The 22,782-nt window shown below is 49.1% G+C and overlaps 3 protein-coding genes across 5 annotated transcripts; 1 reads left to right on the top strand and 2 right to left on the bottom strand.

Moving 5' to 3' along the window:
• Positions 1 to 1,506: 1,506 nt before the first annotated feature.
• On the bottom strand, positions 1,507 to 12,248 carry trim35-13 (tripartite motif containing 35-13). Of its 3 annotated transcripts, none has more exons than XM_035398038.1 (6): positions 11,713 to 12,248; positions 5,044 to 5,139; positions 4,711 to 4,941; positions 3,620 to 3,642; positions 3,367 to 3,485; positions 1,507 to 2,244 (listed from the first exon to the last, which is right to left on the bottom strand). In XM_035398038.1, the coding sequence occupies exons 1-6, from the start codon at positions 12,139 to 12,141 to the stop codon at positions 1,697 to 1,699; spliced, it is 1,446 nt and encodes a 481-aa protein (XP_035253929.1). In that variant the 5' UTR covers positions 12,142 to 12,248; the 3' UTR covers positions 1,507 to 1,696. The 3 variants fall into 3 exon arrangements, with proteins under 3 accessions (XP_035253929.1, XP_035253931.1, XP_035253930.1); XM_035398040.1 differs by lacking the exon at positions 11,713 to 12,248 and adding an exon at positions 7,634 to 7,977; XM_035398039.1 differs by lacking the exon at positions 11,713 to 12,248 and adding an exon at positions 5,928 to 6,356.
• Positions 12,249 to 12,331: 83 nt separating this feature from the next.
• Positions 12,332 to 17,077, bottom strand: LOC118216662 (gastrula zinc finger protein XlCGF57.1-like). Its single transcript, XM_035398035.1, has 4 exons — positions 16,509 to 17,077; positions 16,033 to 16,139; positions 15,526 to 15,634; positions 12,332 to 15,165 (listed from the first exon to the last, which is right to left on the bottom strand). The coding sequence occupies exons 1-4, from the start codon at positions 16,816 to 16,818 to the stop codon at positions 13,826 to 13,828; spliced, it is 1,866 nt and encodes a 621-aa protein (XP_035253926.1). The 5' UTR covers positions 16,819 to 17,077; the 3' UTR covers positions 12,332 to 13,825.
• A 401-nt stretch (positions 17,078 to 17,478) lies between these two features.
• Positions 17,479 to 20,864, top strand: pgls (6-phosphogluconolactonase). Its single transcript, XM_035397804.1, has 6 exons — positions 17,479 to 17,577; positions 18,480 to 18,748; positions 19,344 to 19,451; positions 19,554 to 19,655; positions 19,831 to 19,971; positions 20,226 to 20,864. Exons 2-6 carry the CDS (start codon positions 18,482 to 18,484, stop codon positions 20,370 to 20,372), a joined length of 765 nt encoding a protein of 254 aa, XP_035253695.1. The 5' UTR covers positions 17,479 to 17,577; positions 18,480 to 18,481; the 3' UTR covers positions 20,373 to 20,864.
• Positions 20,865 to 22,782: the final 1,918 nt, after the last annotated feature.

Below are 22,782 nucleotides of genomic sequence, written 5' to 3'. Positions count from 1 at the left end.
GTAGTCGGACGTAAGTGGGGGGGGTGGGGGGGTGGGGTTGTGGGAAGCACTTGCTTAAAAGTGTCAGACTTCTGAACCTGGATTTGAAGGAACCGAAAAGCTGTTTTTATTTGTGGGTTTTAACGATGATGAGCGCGTTGGAATGTTGCCAGCACAACATCATGCCATCATGTGCTCAGAAAAATACACACATGCTGCTTCACGCACGCGCACACGTGCTCTTGAACACCCGCGCTCAACACATACGCACACGCACAGACACACGCACACACACTCACTCACACACGCGCGCACACACACACACACACACACTCAGTCATGCACACGCACACGCACACACAGACACGCAGACACACTCACACACGCACACTCACACACACACACGCACACACACTCACTCACACACACACACACACACACACACACACACACACAGACAAGCAGACAAAGTGTCACACACAATGTGCCTTGTAGCCCTGTTAGTGTAAACTCTGTGGGTGCATTTTCAGGGCTAACCTTAGTGGGCTGCAGTTATGAAACGGCATTATAAAACTTCCTGTGAGCAGCAGCTCCAGAGTAGAGATTTTGGGTTTTTTTTATAGCACATAAAATCATATATTTGGTTCATCCAACAGAACAACTATTTCTGTAGTGTGTATGTACAGCCTTGACTGCCAAGGTCAATAGAGCCCCACTGTTGTCAGATCTGTAAATGTTACATCAGTGTTAGGATGAACTGCCAACCACAATGTCAAGGTAAAGTTTTAAAGTGGTGCAATATTTAAGATAATATTTCTGCTGATTGAGAGGCAGATAAAATATGCAATTGAAAAAATAAAGCTTTTTTTTTTTTATTTGTTATTAATGTTGTGAGTGGAGTACTGTCTCGCCCTCCCAAATAGAGTATATTTGTCCACTTAGGGTTTGGTGCTTGTACATTGTACATAGTGAATTGTACATAGGCAGTGGAGGATATATTGCGTTTAATATGTTATGTACAATGTACAGCTGAGAAGCACAATTGGCGAGAAAATGGTGGGGTGTGGGGGGGTGGAAGGCATGGGAGTTTCTTTGAAATGGTTTATGTTAAATCAAGCCAACAGGCTGGAGTGTACTACTATGTCTGCTGTGGCACTTTTCCTTGGACCTGAACGAAAACGAGTGAAACAATTCCTGAGGGACAGCTCCTGGTAACCCTTTCTGAAGACTGGATTCTGTTTCTAGATTCTAGAGGTTTGATTCTCTTCTGGTGTGTTTCGTAATCGGCACCATTGCTTGGTTTTTCCTGCTTTCAAAAATACAATTTACATTATGTGGATTTGCCAGTTTTTTACAGTTTTATTTTAAAAAGGTTCCTACATACTACTAGGGTTTTTTGCGAGCCTCTCTGTATTTTGAGAGACATTAAAATCAAAGCGTTGGGCCTACAGGCTGGGCTCAATAAGCAATCCGACCTGTTTACAGAGGTCTGTTTCAATGCTAGAAGTCCATGCTAGATTTACACAGTCTCATTGACACAGAAGCAGCATTAGACTTTGGTTTTGTCTACCGTCCTGCTCACGGCTGGACTGAAAACGCATGGCTGCGGGATTGGCTGGTCACACGGTGGGGTGGGGTGGGGAGGGGGGGGGGGGGGGGGGGGGGGCGGCGGTGGGGGAGAGTTCCTGCACCGTTCGTGCGGGGGCAAAGGCCGGTTTCACCCGTGGTAGTATTCGGGCGTGACGGACAGCCGCCTGGGCAGGATCCTGAGCGGGTAGAGCTTGCAGGCGGTGCAGAAGTACGGGAGCACCCGGGGGCTCAGGATGTCCGTGAAGGTGTAGAGGGCCGTCCTCACCCTGGGGTCGTGGAAGGTCACCTTCCCCCTGTCCATGTCCAGCGTGACCCGGATCGCGTCCGGCTCGCGGCTCATGTTCAGCGGGGTCCAGGGCGCCGAGCAGGCCTTGTACTCGCCGTTGCGCAGCCGGATGGTCCAGAAGCCCTCGGCCGGCGTCAGGATGTGCTTCCCCTTCCTGTTGATGGAGTCCCGGGCCACGCCGATCACCCAGTAGGTGTTGTCCCGCACGTCCACCTCCCAGCTGTGCCGCCCCGAGCAGAAGCCCTCGGCGCCCAGCATCTCCGCGCTGATGTCGAAGCGCTCCAGGTTGTCGGGCAGATTGAACCTCTCCTTGTAGCACTGCACCGTCGTCAGGTCCTCCGACACCAGGAAGCAGCTCGCGGCAGTGTTGGGGTCCACAGTCACTGGAGCTACGGAGGGCGGCGGGGAGGGGGGAGGGGGGGGGGGGGGGCGGGGTATGGGGAGGAGGAAGATGGATCAGGGTAGCCATAGCAGCACCCCCCAGAGCAGTTGTGTCCAATCTTACCAAAAACAGGGTGGTGTTGGGTGTAGGTTGTTTGTTTAAGCACCAAGATGCCTGATTCTGCTTATCGGGGTTTTGGTTGAAGACCCTGATTCATTCGTTGAATTGGGAGTGGTAGTGCTGGGCTAAAACAAAAACCTGCACTCACACTGGCCCTCTTTGGATAAGATTGGACACCCCTGCCATAGACCATATCTGCTGCCTTTTCCCATGTTCAGAATATAGTACGATTACAAGTTTACAGCTATCCTGTTTACCTTTGATGATATTGTAGAACTATTGTCTATTAACCATTCGTTTGTTTATGTGAACCAGTTTACTTGCATAAGATTGCTTACGAATAGGATTGTGGATCTCCCTGTTAACCTGAGATTTCTTGCTAGCCTGGACAACTGTTAGCTAGCTAGCCAGACTGCTTGGCCAGCTGGATAAGCCACTATATAGCCCTACCATGGTCAGCTAACTGTTAGCTGGTTAAGAGGGGTTCATTAAAAAAAAAAAAAAAAAAATGTTATAGTCAAAGCAGTATTGCTATAGGCAACATCCAAAAATCTGAATAGCATTACTACAGACTTTGTCGACCTACCAGATCTCTTTGCTGCCTTACCACCTTTCAGGACTATAGCAACAGCCAATGTATAATAACATACATTTTCAGTGAATGTGGAATGTGAATTATTAATCTGTTGTATTTCTGCAGCTTCCAGTTGGGTGTTGTCCCTAGAATACCGCCAGTAGGTCACATGAGCAGGAACTGCTCAAGCTGGAAATAGAAATGCCGTCCTGGTGGATATTCAAGCCCCAAGACTAGGGCTTGAATGCGCCCCAAATGCACCCCAAGCTGTGGATGGTGCATCCAAAAATAATTTTGGGTTAGTTTACAGAAACTGGTCCCCAAAGGGAAGCGACCACTGCAAGCCTTACTTGTACATACACGTTCAACACATGGTTGTTGGGTGTAAGCCTGCTGAATCTCATGACTGTCGTCTCTGCCACACTGTGCACTCACTGTAATAGACAACCTCTCGCATCTTCTCCCAGATGTTGAACCTCAGGTTGCCCAGGTGTTTGGCCACATCGATCAGCGCTCCTGAGACCATCTCTGGATCCTTCATTGTGCTCCAGGTTCTGCATGAACATTCAGGAGTCAGTGGCGATGTACAGGTTAGAGTCAGGAATGGACTGCCATATGGGATTTGATTCAGGAGCCCATCTTTATATGAAGGAGTTCCTTCAGAGAAGAGCAGGAGGAAGTGACATACCTCTTTATAGTGGCCCTGTAGTTCTGGAAGGCAAAGGAAAGACACCTTATGTGAATGAGCGCAAACATTTCAGCCTCCTGCCTTAATTTATTACTGCTGTATGGCAGTGTGCTGTCTGACCCCTTCCTGGAAATCGACTGTCCTGTAGGTTTTCACTCCAGCCATATCAAAGCACACAATCGACTGTCCTGCAGGTTTTCACTCCAGCCATATCAAAGCACACAATCGACTGTCCTGCAGGTTTTCACTCCAGCCATATCAAAGCACACAATCGACTGTCCTGCAGGTTTTCACTCCAGCCATATCAAAGCACACAATCGACTGTCCTGCAGGTTTTCACTCCAGCCATATCAAAGCACACAATCGACTGTCCTGCAGGTTTTCACTCCAGCCATATCAAAGCACACCTCATTCAACCCGCGAGAGATCTTGTTGAGCTGCTAATTAGCAGAATCAGGTGTGTTTTGTTAGGGATGGAGCGAAAACCTGGAGGTGTCCAGGAACGGGGTCGGAGCCCCCCCCTCTCTGTGGAGTTGAGCCGCAGCTCTGAACCATAAAAGCTGTCTAGCTTTTTTTATGTAACATCATAAGGATGTTTAAAAGAGGTTCAAATGATGTCATGTATAAACATCGCTAATGAATCGTAGAAGTGTAACCCTAACCAAAACAGACACAACCTGTGTGTATTGGTATAACATTACATTACATTACAGGCATAAAGGGTATAAAGGTGAAAATGGTTTCATCGGCTGCTATTGGACCAGGTTGGCTAGATTGCCAACTATAGCCTGGAGTGGCCACTACCTAGCTAACAATGAGATCTAGCAGGTAGAGTACGAGTACATCTTTGTACGTCTGTCTATGCTTACTACAAACTAAAATGTGCTGGGGGAAAAAAAAAAAGTTGATTGACAGGTGTGTTGAACAATACTATGTTCTCTGGTGTGGCCTTGTATCACTTAAGTGTAATTTATTTTGTATATAATTGTGGTCATTGTTGGGGATCATGACCAGGCCTGTAGTGCACTCCCCCCACCACACTCCTCTCCGCTCTTGCCAGCTTCATGGGAAGCATGGGATCACTGAATTACCTGCAGGAATGCAATGTCTTCAGATCTCATCTCCTGCTTTATGGCTCTAATTGAGTCGGCTATGTAAGAGATCTCTCCGTCCATTCCCTCGATCTTGTCCTTGATCAGCTCGCTCTTCTGCTCCTCTTCGTCCTTCAGGCTGGCGATCCGGGCCTCCTCTTCCTCTCGAAGGAACTGGTGGAGCTTCTCGAACTCTTCCTGTATCTGCCTCTCCGTGTGCACGGCCTGGCTCTACCCAGGGGGGGGAGAGACACAGAGGGACTTTATGGGAGAAACGAACCTTTCTGCTTGACCGTCGGGCTTAATTTAAAACCACGCGCCGCATGGTGGTACCTTAATGTGCTCTGCCATCTGGTCGCAGTTGAGCTTGGCTTTCTCAAACAGGTTCAGGTTCTCCTGCAGGGGTATCAGAGCGTTCTTGAGTTCCTCCTGGGGGGAAAAAAAAAAGCAGAAAAGTCTTATTGCAGCACCGTGGAAAAAAAAAAAAAGCACACGAGTCTTATTGCAGAGCCATCTGTTAGTACTCCCCATTCGACACATTTCACGTGGAGGAGAGGGTTCCTCCTATCCTGTCCCAAAGCCAACGGGCTTACCCCCCCCCCCCCCACCCGCTCACTGCTCTGGAAATAAGGAAACGGTTTTTTGTTTTTACCGACGAGTGGTAGATGTGTGTGCGTCGATGGATGTAGGGCGCGGTCCTGCCCTGACCTGCAGGTCACTGGGGGGACGGGCTCGGGGGGGGGGGGGGGGGGGGGGGGGGGGGGGGGGGGGGGTTAAGCGAGAACAAAATCCCGAGGGCTCCAGTTTCGCCCCATCCTCCCATGCGTATAAAAACCTATTATTAGAGCCGTGATAAACCCAGCCAAGGAACCCATAAATAACTGCCACGGCCCAGGAGCCAGAGAACAGGGCCGCTGGGGTTGGACGGGTGCTCCATGACAACAGCTGAATTTGAACTTGATGCGGAGGAGAGAGAGAGAGCCTGACACCCAACACACCACTTACCTTCGCTCCCGTTGGAAAACGGACACTGCGCCATGCAGGGGGGTCAGGTTGGGTGAAACGATTGGGATCGTCCCTGGGCAAGATCAAAAGGGATGTCGGTGGAAGGAAAGGACGGCCGTAAGCGGAGGGTGACGATTTCACGCTTGCGAGAGAGAGAGAGAGATGGGGGGGGGGGGGGGGGGTGGGGGGGTCCTCCTTTGCCTCCAACTTACCTTACAGTCCTGCGCGGCGTCCTCCAGGGAGTAGAGATTGTGGGTGCTGTGGTTCGGGGAGGTGCGGCAGAGGTCGCAGACGGGGAGCAGGTCCTCCAGGCAGAACAGGGCGAGGCGTTCGCCGTGCTCCCCGCAGGCCAGCGGGTCCCGCCGCCTCTTCTCCGAGCGGAGCGACTCGCACGCCCTCTCCAGGACGGGGCTGACCAGGAGCTGCTCCAGGGAGGAGCGCCGGCAGCACAGGGGGCAGTCCCGGGGCTCGCTGTTGGGACCCCAGCTGCCCTCCAGGCAGACCTTGCAGAAGCGGTGCCTGCAGGAGAGCAGCACGGGCTCCCGCAGGATGTGGCCGCACACGGGGCAGCTCAGCTCGTCCTCCAGGGCGCGTAGTCTGGACGCCATTCCTCCCTTCTTCTTCTTCTTTTTTCGTTGTAACCTCTCTCTCTCTCCGAGCGAATGCCGCTTCTCGGGGTTTTGCTCCTCGCAGGGTCAGATAGGGTTACCCAGTCTCCACCCCGTTCCACGAACCCACGTCAAAACACTTCAGCACATGGGAAGTGAGTCAATAAGTAATAAACTTATATTGCTGATATAAATGTGTATATACGTATATAAATATATATATATACACACACACACATAAGAAATATGCATATATATAAATATATCTCCCACCCTCCCTCAAGGTGGTGTGCCAGCTCCCCAGCCCCCCCCCCCCCCAGCTGTTTGACGTCAGCATTCTCAGAGGGAGAAGCTGGACCCCCCCCCCCCCCCCCCAGTGGCTCATAACGGTGCCAGGTCCTCTGGGGGAGCAGGGGGGGGGAGTGAGTGACACCAGTCCACACGGGGAACTTGAGACCCTCACAGCTGTGACCTGGCTCCGTGTTCCTGGGAAAAAAAAAATCGGAATGGTCCGAATTCCCCGAGACGTTTCCCGAAGATTCCGCGGAACGACATTGAAAACCGATTCTCGCAAAGAAGAGGGGGGGGAAGCGTTGTTATGGATCCTGCTGCGTATTTCGTCCGTTTTCGCCCGGAATGGATATTTTGGAGAAAAAAAAAAGGTATCAAGAATGCAGGATTGCCAGGGTCAACAGAGGGAGCGCCTCCATGGAAAACAGCGAAAGGTTTCAACTCACCCAGAACTCCACCAGAGGGTGACTCAAGAAGCACGGCACGGGTTTTTACCTTTAGACTGAGCCAATAATGCAGTCCGCTTACAGAGCTTACATCTGTACTGCAAAAATAACAATACTTAACACTGACTTGGGGGGGTGGGGCATGGGGGCAGGTTTGAAATAATGTTAAGAAATACTACAATGAATGTATTGCTGATTTACTGATCTTCTTTACTTTGCTTTTCTTTTTTTCTTCATCTGTGCCATTTACATTGACGGTTTATTTACAAAGTCGTTGAGCGTAACCCCCCCCCCCCCCCGCATTTAGTTGGCTGCCATTTCAGTGTGGACGAGGGGTGTTGTCCCTCAAGGGGGAGCCAGAGTGCTAAAAATGCAGCACAGCCGGTTGCCCCTAACGACAGACCTGGGAGGAGCTTCATGATGTCGTCACGGATTTATTGACTTCCACTGCATCCCTGGCCTGTCGAACGACGGGACTCTCGTGTTGGCGACGTTCCCAAAAAGGGCCACTGCTAGAAACGCAGCGGTGAGCGAGCGCCCCGACCGACTGACCGACCGCAAACCTCCGCTTACCTTGCAGTCGTGCGCGGCCTCCTTCAGCGGGTACACCCTGTGCCCGCTGTGGCGGGCGGCGCCGGGGCAGGCGGCGCAGACGGGCCGCAGGTCCTCCAGGCAGAAGAGCGCCAGGCGGCCGCCGTGCTCGGCGCAGGCGGTGCCGCCGGGCTCCCCGTCGCAGAGTGGGCAGTCCTGCGAGCCGCTCCGCTCCCAGCGCCGCAGCAGGCAGGCGCCGCAGAAGCTGCGGCCGCAGCACACGCAGGAGAGCACCACGGGCTCGGCGAAGACCTCCCCGCACGCGCCGCAGCTGGGCTCGTCCTCCAGCGAGGAGGGGCACACCGCCTCCATGCCGTCTCCCTGCTCCAGCCCCATGTCTGCAACTGCCCCGGACGCAGGCATCGGGTTACAGAGCCATCGCCGCGCCCCGCCTACCCCCCCCTCCGCCCCCCCTCGTCTTGCCTCTTTGACATTTCGTTTGTTTGTGGCTGCACAAGTGGAGCACAGAGAGGAAGATGGAGGCACTCTCCTGGTGAGCGTCTTTTTAAAACGCGTGCTAAGGTGCCCATGGTGGTATCCAAACCAAGGAAATTGAGGTAGGATGGAAGTGTGTGAAGGATTGTGTAAGAAGCCCCTCCAAAAAAACACATCAGCTTTATTTCACAACACAACTCTACTTCAGCTTTCCTTCTTCCAAGGCTGTACCGGTTTTCCCAAAACACTTGTGCCATGGAAAAAATTATTTTTATTTATTTTTTTAAAATTTTGCTTTGTACCTGAAGTCAGTTCAGTGAACTGAAATGCAGCCGTTGACAGTATGTCTCAGAAGACAAAAAAAATCATATTGAATTATATGGAGAACAAGCCATCATAGTTGTGGAATTCACAAGACAGGTAAAGGGCATGAATGTCCAGTCACTGATAAAGGGTATACATAAAAAATGCTACAAGACTTCTTCAGGTGTTATAAAGTGCTCCCCCAGGCTTGGTCTCCAGATCCACGTAAACATGGCCAAAATGTGTCGTCCAACCTTCACTGAAGTAAATGATGTGAAGTCCATCCAGCGTTCTTCAATAATGAATGGATAATAACAGTCCACTTTCTCCACCATCACCACAAAGTGATGTGGAATTATTCCCAAGCGATCACAAGTCCACCATTTCCCCACTATTAGCACACGCAGAGCAATGAACACTGCGGTGCTCTCAAAGATGGATGCGAACGACAGACAGACAACAACATCACTGAGGGAATGCTGACGCTCTCGCACACTCACACCCAGCTACCCAAACACACCCACCCACACACTTCCTGCACTCATAAATGTTCCTCACTCTACTCATGTCAAGAGGGACTCATGACAGTTACACAGGAAAAACTGCTGACATAGATGACACACAAACACTACTGACACAAACTGAGGGAATGTTTTACTCGAGCAATACCCTTTCCCCAAATCGTGTCCACGACATATACTTTGTTTGTCTATATACTACTAATATACTAATTGTTTGTATAAGACTAATACTTTGTCTGTGACTTACACCCACTCAGCATGTAGACTCAACGGGCAGTCCGACCGAAATGCTGGCCGATTTCGGGCAGGTTGAGGCATCGATGTACCGAGGAAGACCTTACCCAACACGAGCGCACAACACAAACACCGCACGCACAACACGCACACAGCGCGGATGAAGCACACAGTACAGGCAGAGCACACAACACACACACACAGCGCACAGAGCGGACACAACGCACACACATACAGCGCACAGAGTGGACACAACGCGCACACACACACAGCGCACAGAGCGGACACACACACACACAGTGCACAGAGCGGACAGTCCTGCGGCCGTACCTTGCAGTCGTTCGCGGCCTCCTTCAGCGGGTACACCCTGTGCCCGCTGTGGCAGGCGGCGCCGGGGCAGGCGGCGCAGACGGGCCGCAGGTCCTCCAGGCAGAAGAGCGCCAGGCGGCGGCCGTGCTCGGCGCAGGCGGTACCGCCGGGCTCCCCGTCGCAGAGCGGGCAGTCCTGCGAGCCGCTCCGCTCCCAGCGCCGCAGCAGGCAGGCGCCGCAGAAGCTGCGGCCGCAGCACACGCAGGAGAGCACCACGGGCTCGGCGAAGACCTCCCCGCACGCGCCGCAGCTGGGCTCGTCCTCCAGCGAGGAGGGGCACACCGCCTCCATGCCGTCTCCCTGCTCCAGCCCCATGTCTGCAACTGCCCCGGACGCAGGCATCGGGTTACAGAGCCACCGCCGCGCCCCGCCTACCCCCCCTCCACCCCCCCTCGTCTTGCCTCTTTGACATTTCGTTTGTTTGTGGCTGCACAAGTGGAGCACAGAGAGGAAGATGGAGGCACTCTCCTGGTGAGTGTCTTTTTAAAACGCGTGCTAAGGTGCCCATGGTGGTATCCAAACCAAGGAAATTGAGGTAGGATGGAAGTGTGTGAAGGATTGTGTAAGAAGCCCCTCCAAAAAAACACATCAGCTTTATTTCACAACACAACTCTACTTCAGCTTTCCTTCTTCCAAGGCTGTACCGGTTTTCCCAACACTTGTGCCATGGAAAATTTTTTTATTTTTTTAAAATGTTGCTTTGTACCTGAAGTCAGTCCAGTGAACTGAAATGCAGCCTTTGACAGTATGTCTCAGAAGACAAAAAAAATCATATTGAATTATATGGAGAACAAGCCATCATAGTTGTGGAATTCACAAGACAGGTAAAGGGCATGAATGTCCAGTCACTGATAAAGGGTATACATAAAAAATGCTACAAGACTTCTTCAGGTGTTATAAAGTGCTCCCCCAGGCTTGGTCTCCAGATCCACGTAAACATGGCCAAAATGTGTCGTCCAACCTTCACTGAAGTAAATGATGTGAAGTCCATCCAGCGTTCTTCAATAATGAATGGATAACAGTCCACTTTCTCCACCATCACCACAAAGTGATGTGGAATTATTCCCAAGCGATCACAAGTCCACCATTTCCCCACTATTAGCACACGCAGAGCAATGAACGCTGCGGTGCTCTCAAAGATGGATGCGAACGACAGACAGACAACATCATCACTGAGGGAATGCTGACGCTCTCGCACACTCACACCCAGCCACCCAAAAACACCTGCCCACACAAACACACCCACCCGCACAAACACACCCACCCACACACTTCCTGCACTCATAAATATTCCTCACTCTACTCATGTCAAGAGGGACTCATGACAGTTGCACAGGCAAAACTGCTGACATAGATGACACACAAACACTACTGACACAAACTGAGGGAATGTTTTACTCGAGCAATACCCTTTCCCCAAATCATGTCCACAACATATACTTTGTTTGTCTATATACTACTAATATACTAATTGTTTGTATAAGACTAATACTTTGTCTGTGACTTACACCCACTCAGCATGTAGACTCAACGGGCAGTCCGACCGAAATGCTGACCGATTTCGGGCAGGTTGAGGCATCGATGTACCGAGGAAGACCTTACCCAACACGAGCGCACAACACGCACACCGCACGCACAACGCAAACACCGCACGCACAACGCAAACACCGCACGCACAACACGCACACAGCGCGGATGAAGCACACAGTACAGGCAGAGCACACAACACACACACACAGCGCACAGAGCGGACACAACGCACACACACACAGCGCACAGAGCGGACAACGCACACACACACAGCGCACAGAGCGGACACAACACACACACAGCGCACAGAGCGGACACAATGCACACAGAGCAGACACGACGCACACACACACAGCGCACAGAGCGGACACAACACACACACACAGTGCACAGAGCGGACACAACACACACAGAGCGGACACGACGCACACACACAGCGCACAGAGCGGAAAACGCACACACACAGCGCACAGAGCGGAAAACGCACACACACAGCGCACAGAGTGGACACAACGCGCACACACAGTGCACACACACACAGTGCACAGAGCGGGCACAATGCACACAGAGCGGACACACACACACACACAGCACACACACAGAGCGGACACACACACACACACACAGTGCACAGAGCGGACAGTCGAGCGGACAGTCGAGCGGCCGTACCTTGCAGTCGTGCGCGGCCTCCTTCAGCGGGTACACCCTGTGCCCGCTGTGGCGGGCGGCGCCGGGGCAGGCGGCGCAGACGGGCCGCAGGTCCTCCAGGCAGAAGAGCGCCAGGCGGCGGCCGTGCTCGGCGCAGGTGGTGCCGCCGGGCTCCCCGTCGCAGAGCGGGCAGTCCTGCGAGCCGCTCCGCTCCCAGCGCCGCAGCAGGCAGGCGCCGCAGAAGCTGCGGCCGCAGCACACGCAGGAGAGCACCACGGGCTCGGCGAAGACCTCCCCGCACGCGCCGCAGCTGGGCTCGTCCTCCAGCGAGGAGGGGCACACCGCCTCCATGCCGTCTCCCTGCTCCAGTCCCAGCACCATGTCCCCGGCGGGTCGCGTCTGCGGCGGGACCTCCGAGCCTCTCTCCCGGGTTCTGACTCCGTCCTGCATCTATAGCGCCTATCTATACGCTGCGCGCATGACACTATATGTTCTGTGTGCGCAGGCATGCGTGTGGACCTGTCGGATCGAGTTACGGCAACCTTAGCCCCACGAGACGGCTATCTCTCAGGTTACTCTGATGTATGTTCTCTACATGAAGTGGGGACTAAAATAAAACCAAGGTTGTTTACACTAAAAATGAGGGCAAGATTTTATTTTTATTTTTTTCCACAAAATTTTTTTCACAACAAAAAAACAAAAAACAGTTTTTAACAGACTGCGTAACACAAGTAACAAGTAACACAAAATGGGTTAACTAGAAATGGGGGTATGCTTCAAAATGACATTATGTTTGGGGCTGGTCTCCTGGTTGATTAATATTGATTAATATTCTTATAGACAACCTCTCTTTTCCATCTCTCTGTGGGAAGCAATACAAATGAGAAATCCACACCTCATTCTGTCCAAGTCAGGCTTGACATACTGATATATTTATAGATGTACCGTTTGCGCCTGCAAAGAGAACCCTTTGCATTTGCTGTTGCTCCCCACCCCTCCACTCTTCTTACTTCTCTTCAGGCTGTACCATGGGAATTTTAACAGTGTTAAAGTAAAGGGCATGAATGTCCAATCACTGAAAAAAAAGGGTGTACACAAAAAAGGCAACAAAACTTCTGGTCTGCTCCCCCAGGCTTGGTCCCGGGTTACAGTACACATGGCCAAAATGTATCTTCCAACCTTCGCTGAAGCAAATGATATCAACCGTGAGACTGTACCATGAGAATTTTAACAGTGTGAAGGGTCGGCAAGAACACTTCATGAAACTTTACTTTGTACATCAATGTAAATTAACAGTGCTCTGTGTTTACTCTACAAAGGGAGTTAGTATTTACCGTCCACAGGGAAGCGGGGGGGGGGGGGGGGGGGGAAAGAGGGGTTCTTCAATATGTAATAAAATGGCAGGGCAGAGTCCTTTCGGCATGCCTGTAGCCTGCAAGTGTGAAATTAATTGTTCACAGGATTCCGTAACAGAATAACAGTTGTGTTTCTACTAAAATGGCAGGAGATTTTTATTTTTATTTTTTTATTTAAATTTAGATTCACTATTTTTGTGATATCCATGTCGTGTGCATGCAGTAAGGGTTAAAACAATTCAAGCATGGGTTACTGTAAATGAAGTCAAGTTGAGTTGTGTGGCCATATTCTTGGCAGAAATGAGTTTGGACCCTTTTTGGGATGTAATTTTTTTTGGGTAGCTTTTGTATTATTTTCAAATAACTGCCATGATGTCAAGACAAACATAAGTTCCTTATGGAGACAAACAGACATGTTTATTCTAAGGACACCAAACAAAACAAAAGGCAGTGTATTTCCTAGAAGTTGAAATTATTTCTTGCCATTTTTGGGGTGGTTCTGTACAATACAGGACTGATATTATCACCACGGAATCATTTTGAGGTGTGAATTTAAAAATGCAATACAAAAACGATAAATTCAAAAACCATTACCAATCAATTCTTTATATATTGCGAACAAATAAAAACAGTCTGAACGGAAAATTCAGCCATTAACACTATGTGTGAATTCAAAGCCCTCTACTGACGCACCATTGGATGTTAGCAGGGCAATGTTTGACTGCAAGTTCAAAGTTGTTATTGCCTCAATGGGCCAATTAGCCATTCTACTTTACTGTCTAGTCTTTTTCTGAGAAAGAACTAGTACGTTTCTCATTTTTGTTTACTTTGGACCTGGCAATTTGGTGGTGCAGACGAAGGTGAAGTTTTTTTTTTTGAGAAACACGTTGTCCATGGTGAGAGCACTTTATTCGGTTGCGCTCATGTGAATTAAGACAGGTCTTGTAATAAAAACCCTTTCCACACTCTCTACACCTGTAGGGTTTCACTCCTGTGTGAATTCGAAGATGTTTTTTAAGATAACCTTTCTCAGTGAAGCTCTTTCCACATTCGAGACATGTGTATGGTTTTTCACCTGTGTGAATCACCTGGTGATTCTTAAAATTAGCTCTCTGGGTGAAATTCTTGCCACACTCGGCACAGCTGTACGGTCTCTCTCCTCTGTGGATTGTGCGCTGGTGTATATTAAGACTGCGGCGCTGCGTGAAACACTTCCCGCACTCAAAGCACCTGTGCGGTTTCATCACCGTGCGAATACACGGATACTGATCAAAAGTATTAATGTCCACGAAATGCCGCTGGCAGGCCGCACAGCTGTAGAAATTACCTTCTAGGGAAATGCGGTGCTGAGATTCTAATTTTCTCTTCTGTGAAGAATCATCTCCACTATTGGTACAACTGTACGGTTTCTCTCTCCTTTGCGGGCACTGGTGTGAACTCAAGTGAGCTTCCTGAGAAAAGCCAATTCCACAGTCGATACACTTGTACGGTTTCTCGCCAGGGAGAGAGCACAGGTGCGAATCAAGATGCAATTTTTCTAAATAATATTTCCCGCAGTCGTTACAGCGAAACGGCTTCTCCCTGTGGACGGCCAGATGCGTTTCGAGGTCGTATAGACAACTGAATGTCTTCGTGCAGTGTTCGCAACTGAGCCAGCCGTTTTCAAGCGCTTGCTGTCCAGGCTCGACGCTTTCGCGCCGCTCAGCTTCGGCTTTTTGACCGAGGCGGTTCCCGCTTCCGCCGGGGCAGGCGCACGCGTGCCTTTTAAAATTGCCAAAATAGGCATAACTCTTTCCGCAGTGCGTGCAAGCCAGCGGCTTTCTCCCGGCGGCTCCTTCTTGGCCCTTCGCCGCATCGGCGTTCCTGTCGCGAAGGAAGTAGCGCCGAATACCTTCAGGTTGAGGCCCCCCGGCGCTCTGCGGGGGTGGGGGTGCAGGCCCCGCGCGCGGTTCTGCGGGGCCCTCCGTAGCGCCGGGGAGCGCGCGCTGGTCCCGTCGGCTCCCCGTGGCCGCGGGCGGCGAGCAAGGTTCCCGCGTTGCTTCCGCGGGGGCGGGCAGCGCATCGGACTCCTCGCCGACGCACCGAGGTTCGGTGGAATCTCTCCCCGACTGGAAAACACCTGTGGGGATCCAGGTGGTTATCCTGTATGCTGTATGGTTGGATACAATGTAAATGCTACGTTTAAAAAAAAAAAAGTTGCCCTGGATGAGAGCGTCTGATAAATGCCTGTAATGTAACGTAACGGGATGGTGCGGGCCTGTAACCAAAAGGTTGCAGGTTCGAATTTGTCTCTCTTAATGAGCACAACTGTATCCATGAATGGTGGCTTTTAGGAACACTGACAGGCACCTGCTTTTCTCTGCGTGTTTGGTCTAAAGTGCATTAAAACACCCCGACTTCTAGCATTAATGGTTAAGATTCTTCCCCCACAGTATTAGGAATCATCCTGAAGGTTCTCTTTACCCTGCACTACACTTACCATCGCAGATCTGTAGACCTCCATGTGGCTCGCTGTCCTCCAAGTTCTCCTCGAACTGCTCGACCTTACCGGAATACAGACCCGCCTTGTCCTCCCCTGTCTGTGTCCCCTGTAAGAGAAGAGCGAGAAGATCGATCCATCAATCAATCAATCAATCAATCAATCAAGACTTTATTTGTATAGCACTTTTCATACAAGTAAAATATAACAAAGTGCTTCACACAATACAACAACCCCCCCTCCCCACCCGCCTAAAAAAACAAAACAACAGATTAATGAATAAAACTCAAATAAAAGCCAGGCTAAAAAGGTAGGTCTTGAGTTTACTTTTAAAAATATCAACATTCTCTGCTGCTCAGGTCTTCAGGAAGGCTGTTCCAGAGGCGTGGATCATTCTCTGTGGACCACATTTTCAGCTCACTACCGCCCTATCGGTCACACACCAAAAAGAACCCAGGTCAGACGTGCCCCACTCAGCCCCCCTGGCTAAGACCAGTGTGACCTGACCTCCTCGTTGGTGACTGGCTGCATTGGAACTTCTTCCTTCCACAGGCTGACGCTGCACTCCTTCAGAAAAACACCATCTATGGAGAATGGTTGTTCCTTTTCTGAAACTAAATACACAAAAGTCAATAGTCAATGTTAGGCTATGCTTGTGCATGTTACAGACAATTCAGAAAAGAATTGTCCTTGCTAACTGAGAGGAATGATATCCCCTCCATCGTCCCCTCAACAACAAAAACAAACAGTGATTTTTGAATGATGAAACGGTGATTATGTCATGCACGTAAAAAGGCATATTCAAGATACTGGAGACCCTTTATGCTAGCGGGCCATCTTGGGTAGATATGCCAGGGGCCATCTCTACCCAATCATCTCAAGTGCTGCAGCAGGCTAGGGAGGTCAGAGAAGCCAAATTCTGACGGATTCGAGCGCTCCCGAAAAAGAAGTTCTCTAAGTTATCCCGGAGCGCTTGCACTCACCGTAATTGTCGCTGGACGGTGCGTCCGCTCCTCGAATTTCATCGCCGATCTGCTCGTTGACATTGCGAATTCTGTCTCCCGCTACCGCCCTTATTTTTATACCTTTTCGAGCTGCTTCTAGTTCCTTCTCCATTTGCAGTAATCTCCGCTTAAGCGTTTCATTCTCTTTCTTACTCCGAGACATTTCCAAACACGACACTTCAGTGCCTTCGTCGATGACTTTTCTGATTTCTGCGATTGCTGATTTAGCCAGTGCCTCCACGATAGAGACGACCTGTGTTTGCAAGTGCAACGCGAGAGGAGTCGACATTATAGCGAACACTGTTCCTTCTTTATCTGAAAAAATGAGGAGCTTCTCCTGCTCCAAGTAGGCCACAGCGCAAAACAATGAAAAGTCAAAGGGAACTGCGCAGCTGGACGTTACGTAGAAACGTAGTAAATTATATATTTTGACCCGAGAAGACTGTTTTGAGTGACTGAACCGTTTCTCTTCAATTTTTGTTTAGAGGCATGGGTTTAGAGGAGTTTATAAGAGCGCGAAGAAAGGGAAACACTCCACGGTGACTGCATCCCATGACAATCATGGGGGAAATTTTCAAAATAAATGCAATAAATCTGAAATTGGAATGGTCTTGGAACTACCTTATCACTACAATTAAATGTAAATATAATACAAATGCATTATGTTCTTATCAGAAGTAATAATAAATTCTTCAAAAACCTACCCCTGTATTCGTGTTTGTGTGACAGGACAGAGTTAACTTTTTTCATTAAAAATGTTTTTCAACTATGCTAACTAAGCCTATTTTATTAGATTTTTTATATTCTATTTTGCCACCATTCACCAGTAAGTTTGTACCCCATATTGAAGAGTCGTTTTCTTTCCTTTATACTGAATCCCTCGTTGGTCTTGGCCACTCGGGAAACGTAATTCAGAAAATGACGTTTTCAAAAGCTTTCCGTTGAGCTTTTATTTTGAAACTCGATTAGGAAACTCCACCGGAAGTATCTTACTGTGGCTAGCGTCACATGATCTGCTCAGCGTAGTTCACACTGTCAAACAAAGAAGGTAAATGTGCGAATATTTTTATATTACGCTGTTGTGCCGTGAATTCGCTGGGCAGCTATTTTAAAAGCATTTGTAATGATTCGTCAGGAGTATGTTATATGACAGGCCACCTGACCAGCCGTGCTTACGAACTAGCAGTAGCGTCTACGCTTCTCAGACTCGGATTCGTTAGCTAGCTTTGAATGAAGAGTTTTAGTGTAACATGGCTTCATTATTCAGAAAATGCACGAAGACAGAAGGCATGCACGATGACAGAAGTTTTGCATCAGCAGTAACTTTCGACTTGCTGTTTTGCTTACAATAATTTATTTAGATAGATGGAAAAGAACACGTGCACGTCTTGCTGGGATCGCATATATTGGCATGACTAGAACCACATTTGATCGATTCCCGTTTCAGCACGTACTCCAGTTAATGTTTTCCCTAAGGCCTGCTCGCCAACACTCACTTAATCTACGTTTCAGCTCAGTTTTCAGCTTGCATTTGTAGCCAGCTCTTACGAGATGGCTACAAATGCAATCTTTCTTTCAACAAGTCAATGAATTCCAAATTAATTCTACGTGAATTGTAGTGTGTGTGTGTGTGTGGTTGATACAAGCAATAACCCCTGTTGATACATGGGGAAACAAATGCATTATGAAAAATGTATGCTTGCCATTGTTTTGAATATTTCCGCAAGACTTGTCTTGTAGGTGTCCTTCCTCATTTTTGTCATTTCCCCCTGAACTTCCCCCTCTCTATGCCTTGTGAGCTCATTCGCTGCAAAGCTTCCTCCACTGCAGCGCCCACTGCGTTTGTGGACTTCGAGAAGTTCTGGTCTCTGAGAGAGTAGTCTTCCCCTCTTGTCCTGTTCTCGTTCCGTCTTGTTCCTTCTGACACCCCCATCGACTCCCCTTTGTCAGACATGTCCAATCGCAGGGTCCTGGTGTTCCCGTCTGCGGCGGAGCTGGGTCCGGCGCTGGCTCGTCTGGTGACCGTGCGGGCGGACCAGGCGTGCGGGTCGGCCAGGGGCCGTTTCTCTGTGGGCGTGTCGGGCGGCAGCCTGGTGGCCATGTTAGGCAAGGAGCTGACCTCCCTGCCCGACCTGGACTGCAGCCGTTGGCTCGTGGGCTTCTGCGACGAGAGAGTGGTCCCGTTCAGCGATCCGGAAAGCACCTACGGGCTGTACAAGGCAAGCGCCTTGTTGCACTTTGGGCCCCTTGGCCTTGGACGTGTCAGTAGTGGGACCCACGAGTATCGCGTGTGGAGCTTCGTTCACACAGAGCGTCTCCCTTCACAGGAGGAGAGAACTTGGTAACATAACGTAACATAATGACGAGAACAGGCCATTCAGCCCAACAATGCTTGCCATTTTCCTGACCAAATTAGAGTGCTCTGATTACCTGTAGACTAGATAGTATCTAACAGCGTATCATTACATTACATTACATTATAGGCATTTAGCAGACGCTCTTATCCAGAGCGACGTACAACAAGTGCATAGGTTTCATGATGTAGAGGCGCAAAAGAAATCAAGCCTAGTCTTGAAAATCCCCAGAGTCCCTGCCTGTACTATGTGACCTGGCAGGCTATTCCACGCATTGACTACTCTCTGTGTGAAAAAATTCTTCCTAATGTCTGTATGGCCTTTACCTTTTGCTAATTTCCATTTAAGTCCCCTCGTTTTTTCATTCGTTCTACTAAAAGAACTCAGCCTAGTAGCAGGAACCAATAGCAAAAATGTAATAAGTGTGGATTCCTTTTTTTTTTTTTTTTTTTTGCTGCAGGATCAGCTTTTCTCCAAAGTCAATATACCTGAGAGTGGAGTTCTGGCCATCAACCCAAGTTTACCTGTGCGAGAGTGTGCAGAGGACTACGCTCGCAAACTGAGCGAGGTAAACCCGTCGTCTGAAGTCCCGCCTTACTCAGGTTCTGTCTGTGAACAGGTGTTCGTGTGTTCAGTATGCAGTGAGGGCTTGTGTGTTTTCTTCCCTCAGAACTTCCCCGGTGAGGCAATCCCTGTTTTTGACCTGCTGCTCCTGGGGATGGGTCCCGATGGACACACCTGCTCACTCTTCCCAGACCACCCCCTGCTGGAGGTACGGCTGAACTACACCCAACTCCGTTCTATTTTGTATTTGAGCCTGTGCCACGTGCGCAGTCATAAAGAGGCGCAGAACGGCGTTGTGCAAGTGTGAACACACTGTTCCCACAGGAATTCGGATATGCGGTGGGCCAGATCCACGTCTCTTCCTTTTACTTTGTTCTTGACAGGAGAGCCAGAAGACGGTGGCCCCCATCAGCGACTCGCCCAAGCCTCCCCCTCAGCGCGTCACCCTGACACTGCCCGTGGTCAACGCTGCACGCTGTGTGGCATTTGTGTCAACAGGGGGCAGCAAAGCCTCTGTGCTGAAGGTGAGTGCCCTCTCCCAAAGCCCCTGATGTTATGTAAATTGCTCAATTAACAAGTCGCTACACGTGGATACAAGCATTACTTGCATCTCTGGGAAATGCACTGAATGTTGAAAATGTTATTCTATGACTTTGACCATTGAACACTGTGACTTAGGGTTCAATTGTAAGTCATAGGAATAACGTACCATTCTCTGAAGAATGGTTGCATTGTGGAATGTTAGTTGACAGTCTGTCTGGTTCTGTGTTTCTGTCAGCGGGTCCTGGAGGGTGGGGAAGGCCCAGTTCTGCCTGCAGCAAGGGTGGCCCCTGGCAAGGGAGAGCTCCTCTGGCTCCTGGACGAGCCAGCCGCGGCCTCCCTGACCCTCCAGGTGGAGAGGCCAGCTCCTGGTGCACACATCTGAAACACCACCAAGGGGAGCCAGAGAGAGGAACTTGACATCTGTAGGGACGTTAGAAGAGTACTAAGCACTTTTGCACTGATGGTTCTGAAAGCAAATGTGAACTCCTTGAAATCGACACAAAAGAAAACTTGCAGTGAGGGGGGTATAATTATGTGTTGCACACAGAAGTGAAGCTCGTGGACCGTGTTATTTCCAGTAGATTTTTTCCCCTGTTTTGTCCATCTGGTTGTTCATTTGGCACTTAGCGGGAAAGGTTCTGGACAAAATAGGAAGACTTATTTTTGAATCCATTCCATTTAAATTTTTTTAAATTTATTTTTAGGCTGTGCAGTGCTGAAAACGAGAGTGCCCTGGAATAAACAGCCATGTTTGAAAATGCACTCTGGTTCTCACTCACAGGTTTCTCAGTTCTGAAAAGCTGTTTAAATCCTTTATTGATTAATTATTTTTTTACTCTCGACCTGAATAAACAGACGTTTTTTCCCCCCTGTAGATGCTGTGGTTGTGTTAATGAACTGTAGCATTTTGGCTTCACTAATAAGTACACTGAAGAGAGAGACATGTATGCTCTTCTACCAGTGGGAAGTGGAAGCAGAGGAACAGGAAATGTGTCACAGTGACAATGCAGGGCTGACTAGGGTGTGTTCACATCAGAGACTGGGCAAGCGGTCATTTTCAATTTCTCCATATTTTGGTGGAACCAATTTCATTGGAAAATAGAAATCTGAGTTGTATGTTGTTGTTTGATAACTTGTTTGTGTGCGTGTGTGCGTGCATGCATGCGTGTGAATGCATCCTTGTTTACAGATCCTATAAAGCCCCACATGCTACAAACACACACACACACACACACAGAGAGTCATTCAAACTGCTTGTCCTCACCTGTTTTCCCCCTTTTTGGACAGAATGAGGTATATTTTCTCTAGAAGTGATGACTTCATATCTGAACCATGCAAGACTGAACGGCGTCCAGCCCACAGCTGGCCACTGTGAGTCAGCCAGGTGGTAGCTGTTTCCCATGGACACTGCACACCATAGGCTTCCTCAGTTAGACTCAGTAACGCTTATGAATGAGAAGAGTTACTATAGCTTTTCTTCAATTGTGTTTTCTGTGAATTCAAATGGGTTGCGCCATGAACTATCCAACTCTAGGAGATTTCAGCATATCGTCTGTCAGTGGTAACCAATCCTTGTTTCTGGAGATCTACCATCCTGTAGGTTTTCATTTCAACCCTAATTTGGCACACCTGACCCCACAAATTAGCAGGTCACAGCTAGACACTCTCTAGCTGTTGGATGAGGTGTGCTTCATTAGGGTTGGAGTGAAAACCTACAGGAAGGTAGATCTCTACAGAATCTCGTGTAAAAAAATAAGATGTGCAGACCGAATACATGAGTTGGCTGTCGGACCGTTACAGAACGGTCCCTCGAATTAATTCTGACCCTAGAAACTAATCGCTAATGTCTATTGTTTTTTGTGGTTTCCTTTCGATAAGCAGCCAATTTAGGCTGTAAAAACGCAGTGTGAAGACTCTAGCGAAACGGTGACTTGGGTAAGTCACTTTAAATTGATCTCTTTCTTTGAGAAATTGACGGGAACCGCCCTGTTATCTGTTGCAGGCCTTCCCAAACTTTCGCCGTGTCGCTTATGGATGTTTATGTTCCAAACAATTCGGTTAGGTAGGCAAACTGCGAACGTTCGCGTGCCTCCTTTAGATATGTTCGACAAACATGCATTCTCGGTATATCGAACGTAATTTGATTTACTGAGAATCCAGGGCTATCAAACATATCTAAGAAATTGTACCGCCTGTAGAGACTTTGTAGAGGTGTTTGTTAAATTAACGATTCACAGAAAATGGTAAGTGCGCAACAAAACAAAAAACAAACAAAACAAAAAAACCGGCTACCCATGGGTCCTGGGACTACATTTGGAGAATCTTGCAAGCCTGTAGGGATATACCGGTGGTTGTGTTCGTTTATGCAACAACTCCGATTTCAGTTCGTGTCGGTCAGAAGTTGTTCGTGTGCTGGGGCGTATAAGCAGGCGGGCATCGCATCTCTGACCATTGCGTGTCTGACCGCAGGCAAACAATGCGCTGCGAGAGTCCAGGAATGTATGTTCTGTCAACATGTCCTAAATCTCGGGCTAGTGTTGTGTTTGCATACCTGACTGAAAACAGATCAGCCCTCGGGATCGTTTCTAAAAGTCTTTCCATATATATATTGTAGCTAATTTTCTCCTCATTTAAATGTAATTATATTGAATTATGTTTTTCAAACGAGCTGCAACCGCTAATTTAAAGCTGCTGGTGGTATCACTACAGTCCGAACGACCATGTGTTTCCAGTCTTCCCAATTAAGTATTCATGGTGAAATGAGCTTCGATGGTCATAAAGAAACATAATTT

The sequence above is a fragment of the Anguilla anguilla genome, chromosome 17 (genome assembly GCF_013347855.1).
Source record: "Anguilla anguilla isolate fAngAng1 chromosome 17, fAngAng1.pri, whole genome shotgun sequence".
Taxonomy (NCBI): domain Eukaryota; kingdom Metazoa; phylum Chordata; class Actinopteri; order Anguilliformes; family Anguillidae; genus Anguilla; species Anguilla anguilla.
This window is presented reverse-complemented; position numbering and strand designations above follow the sequence as displayed.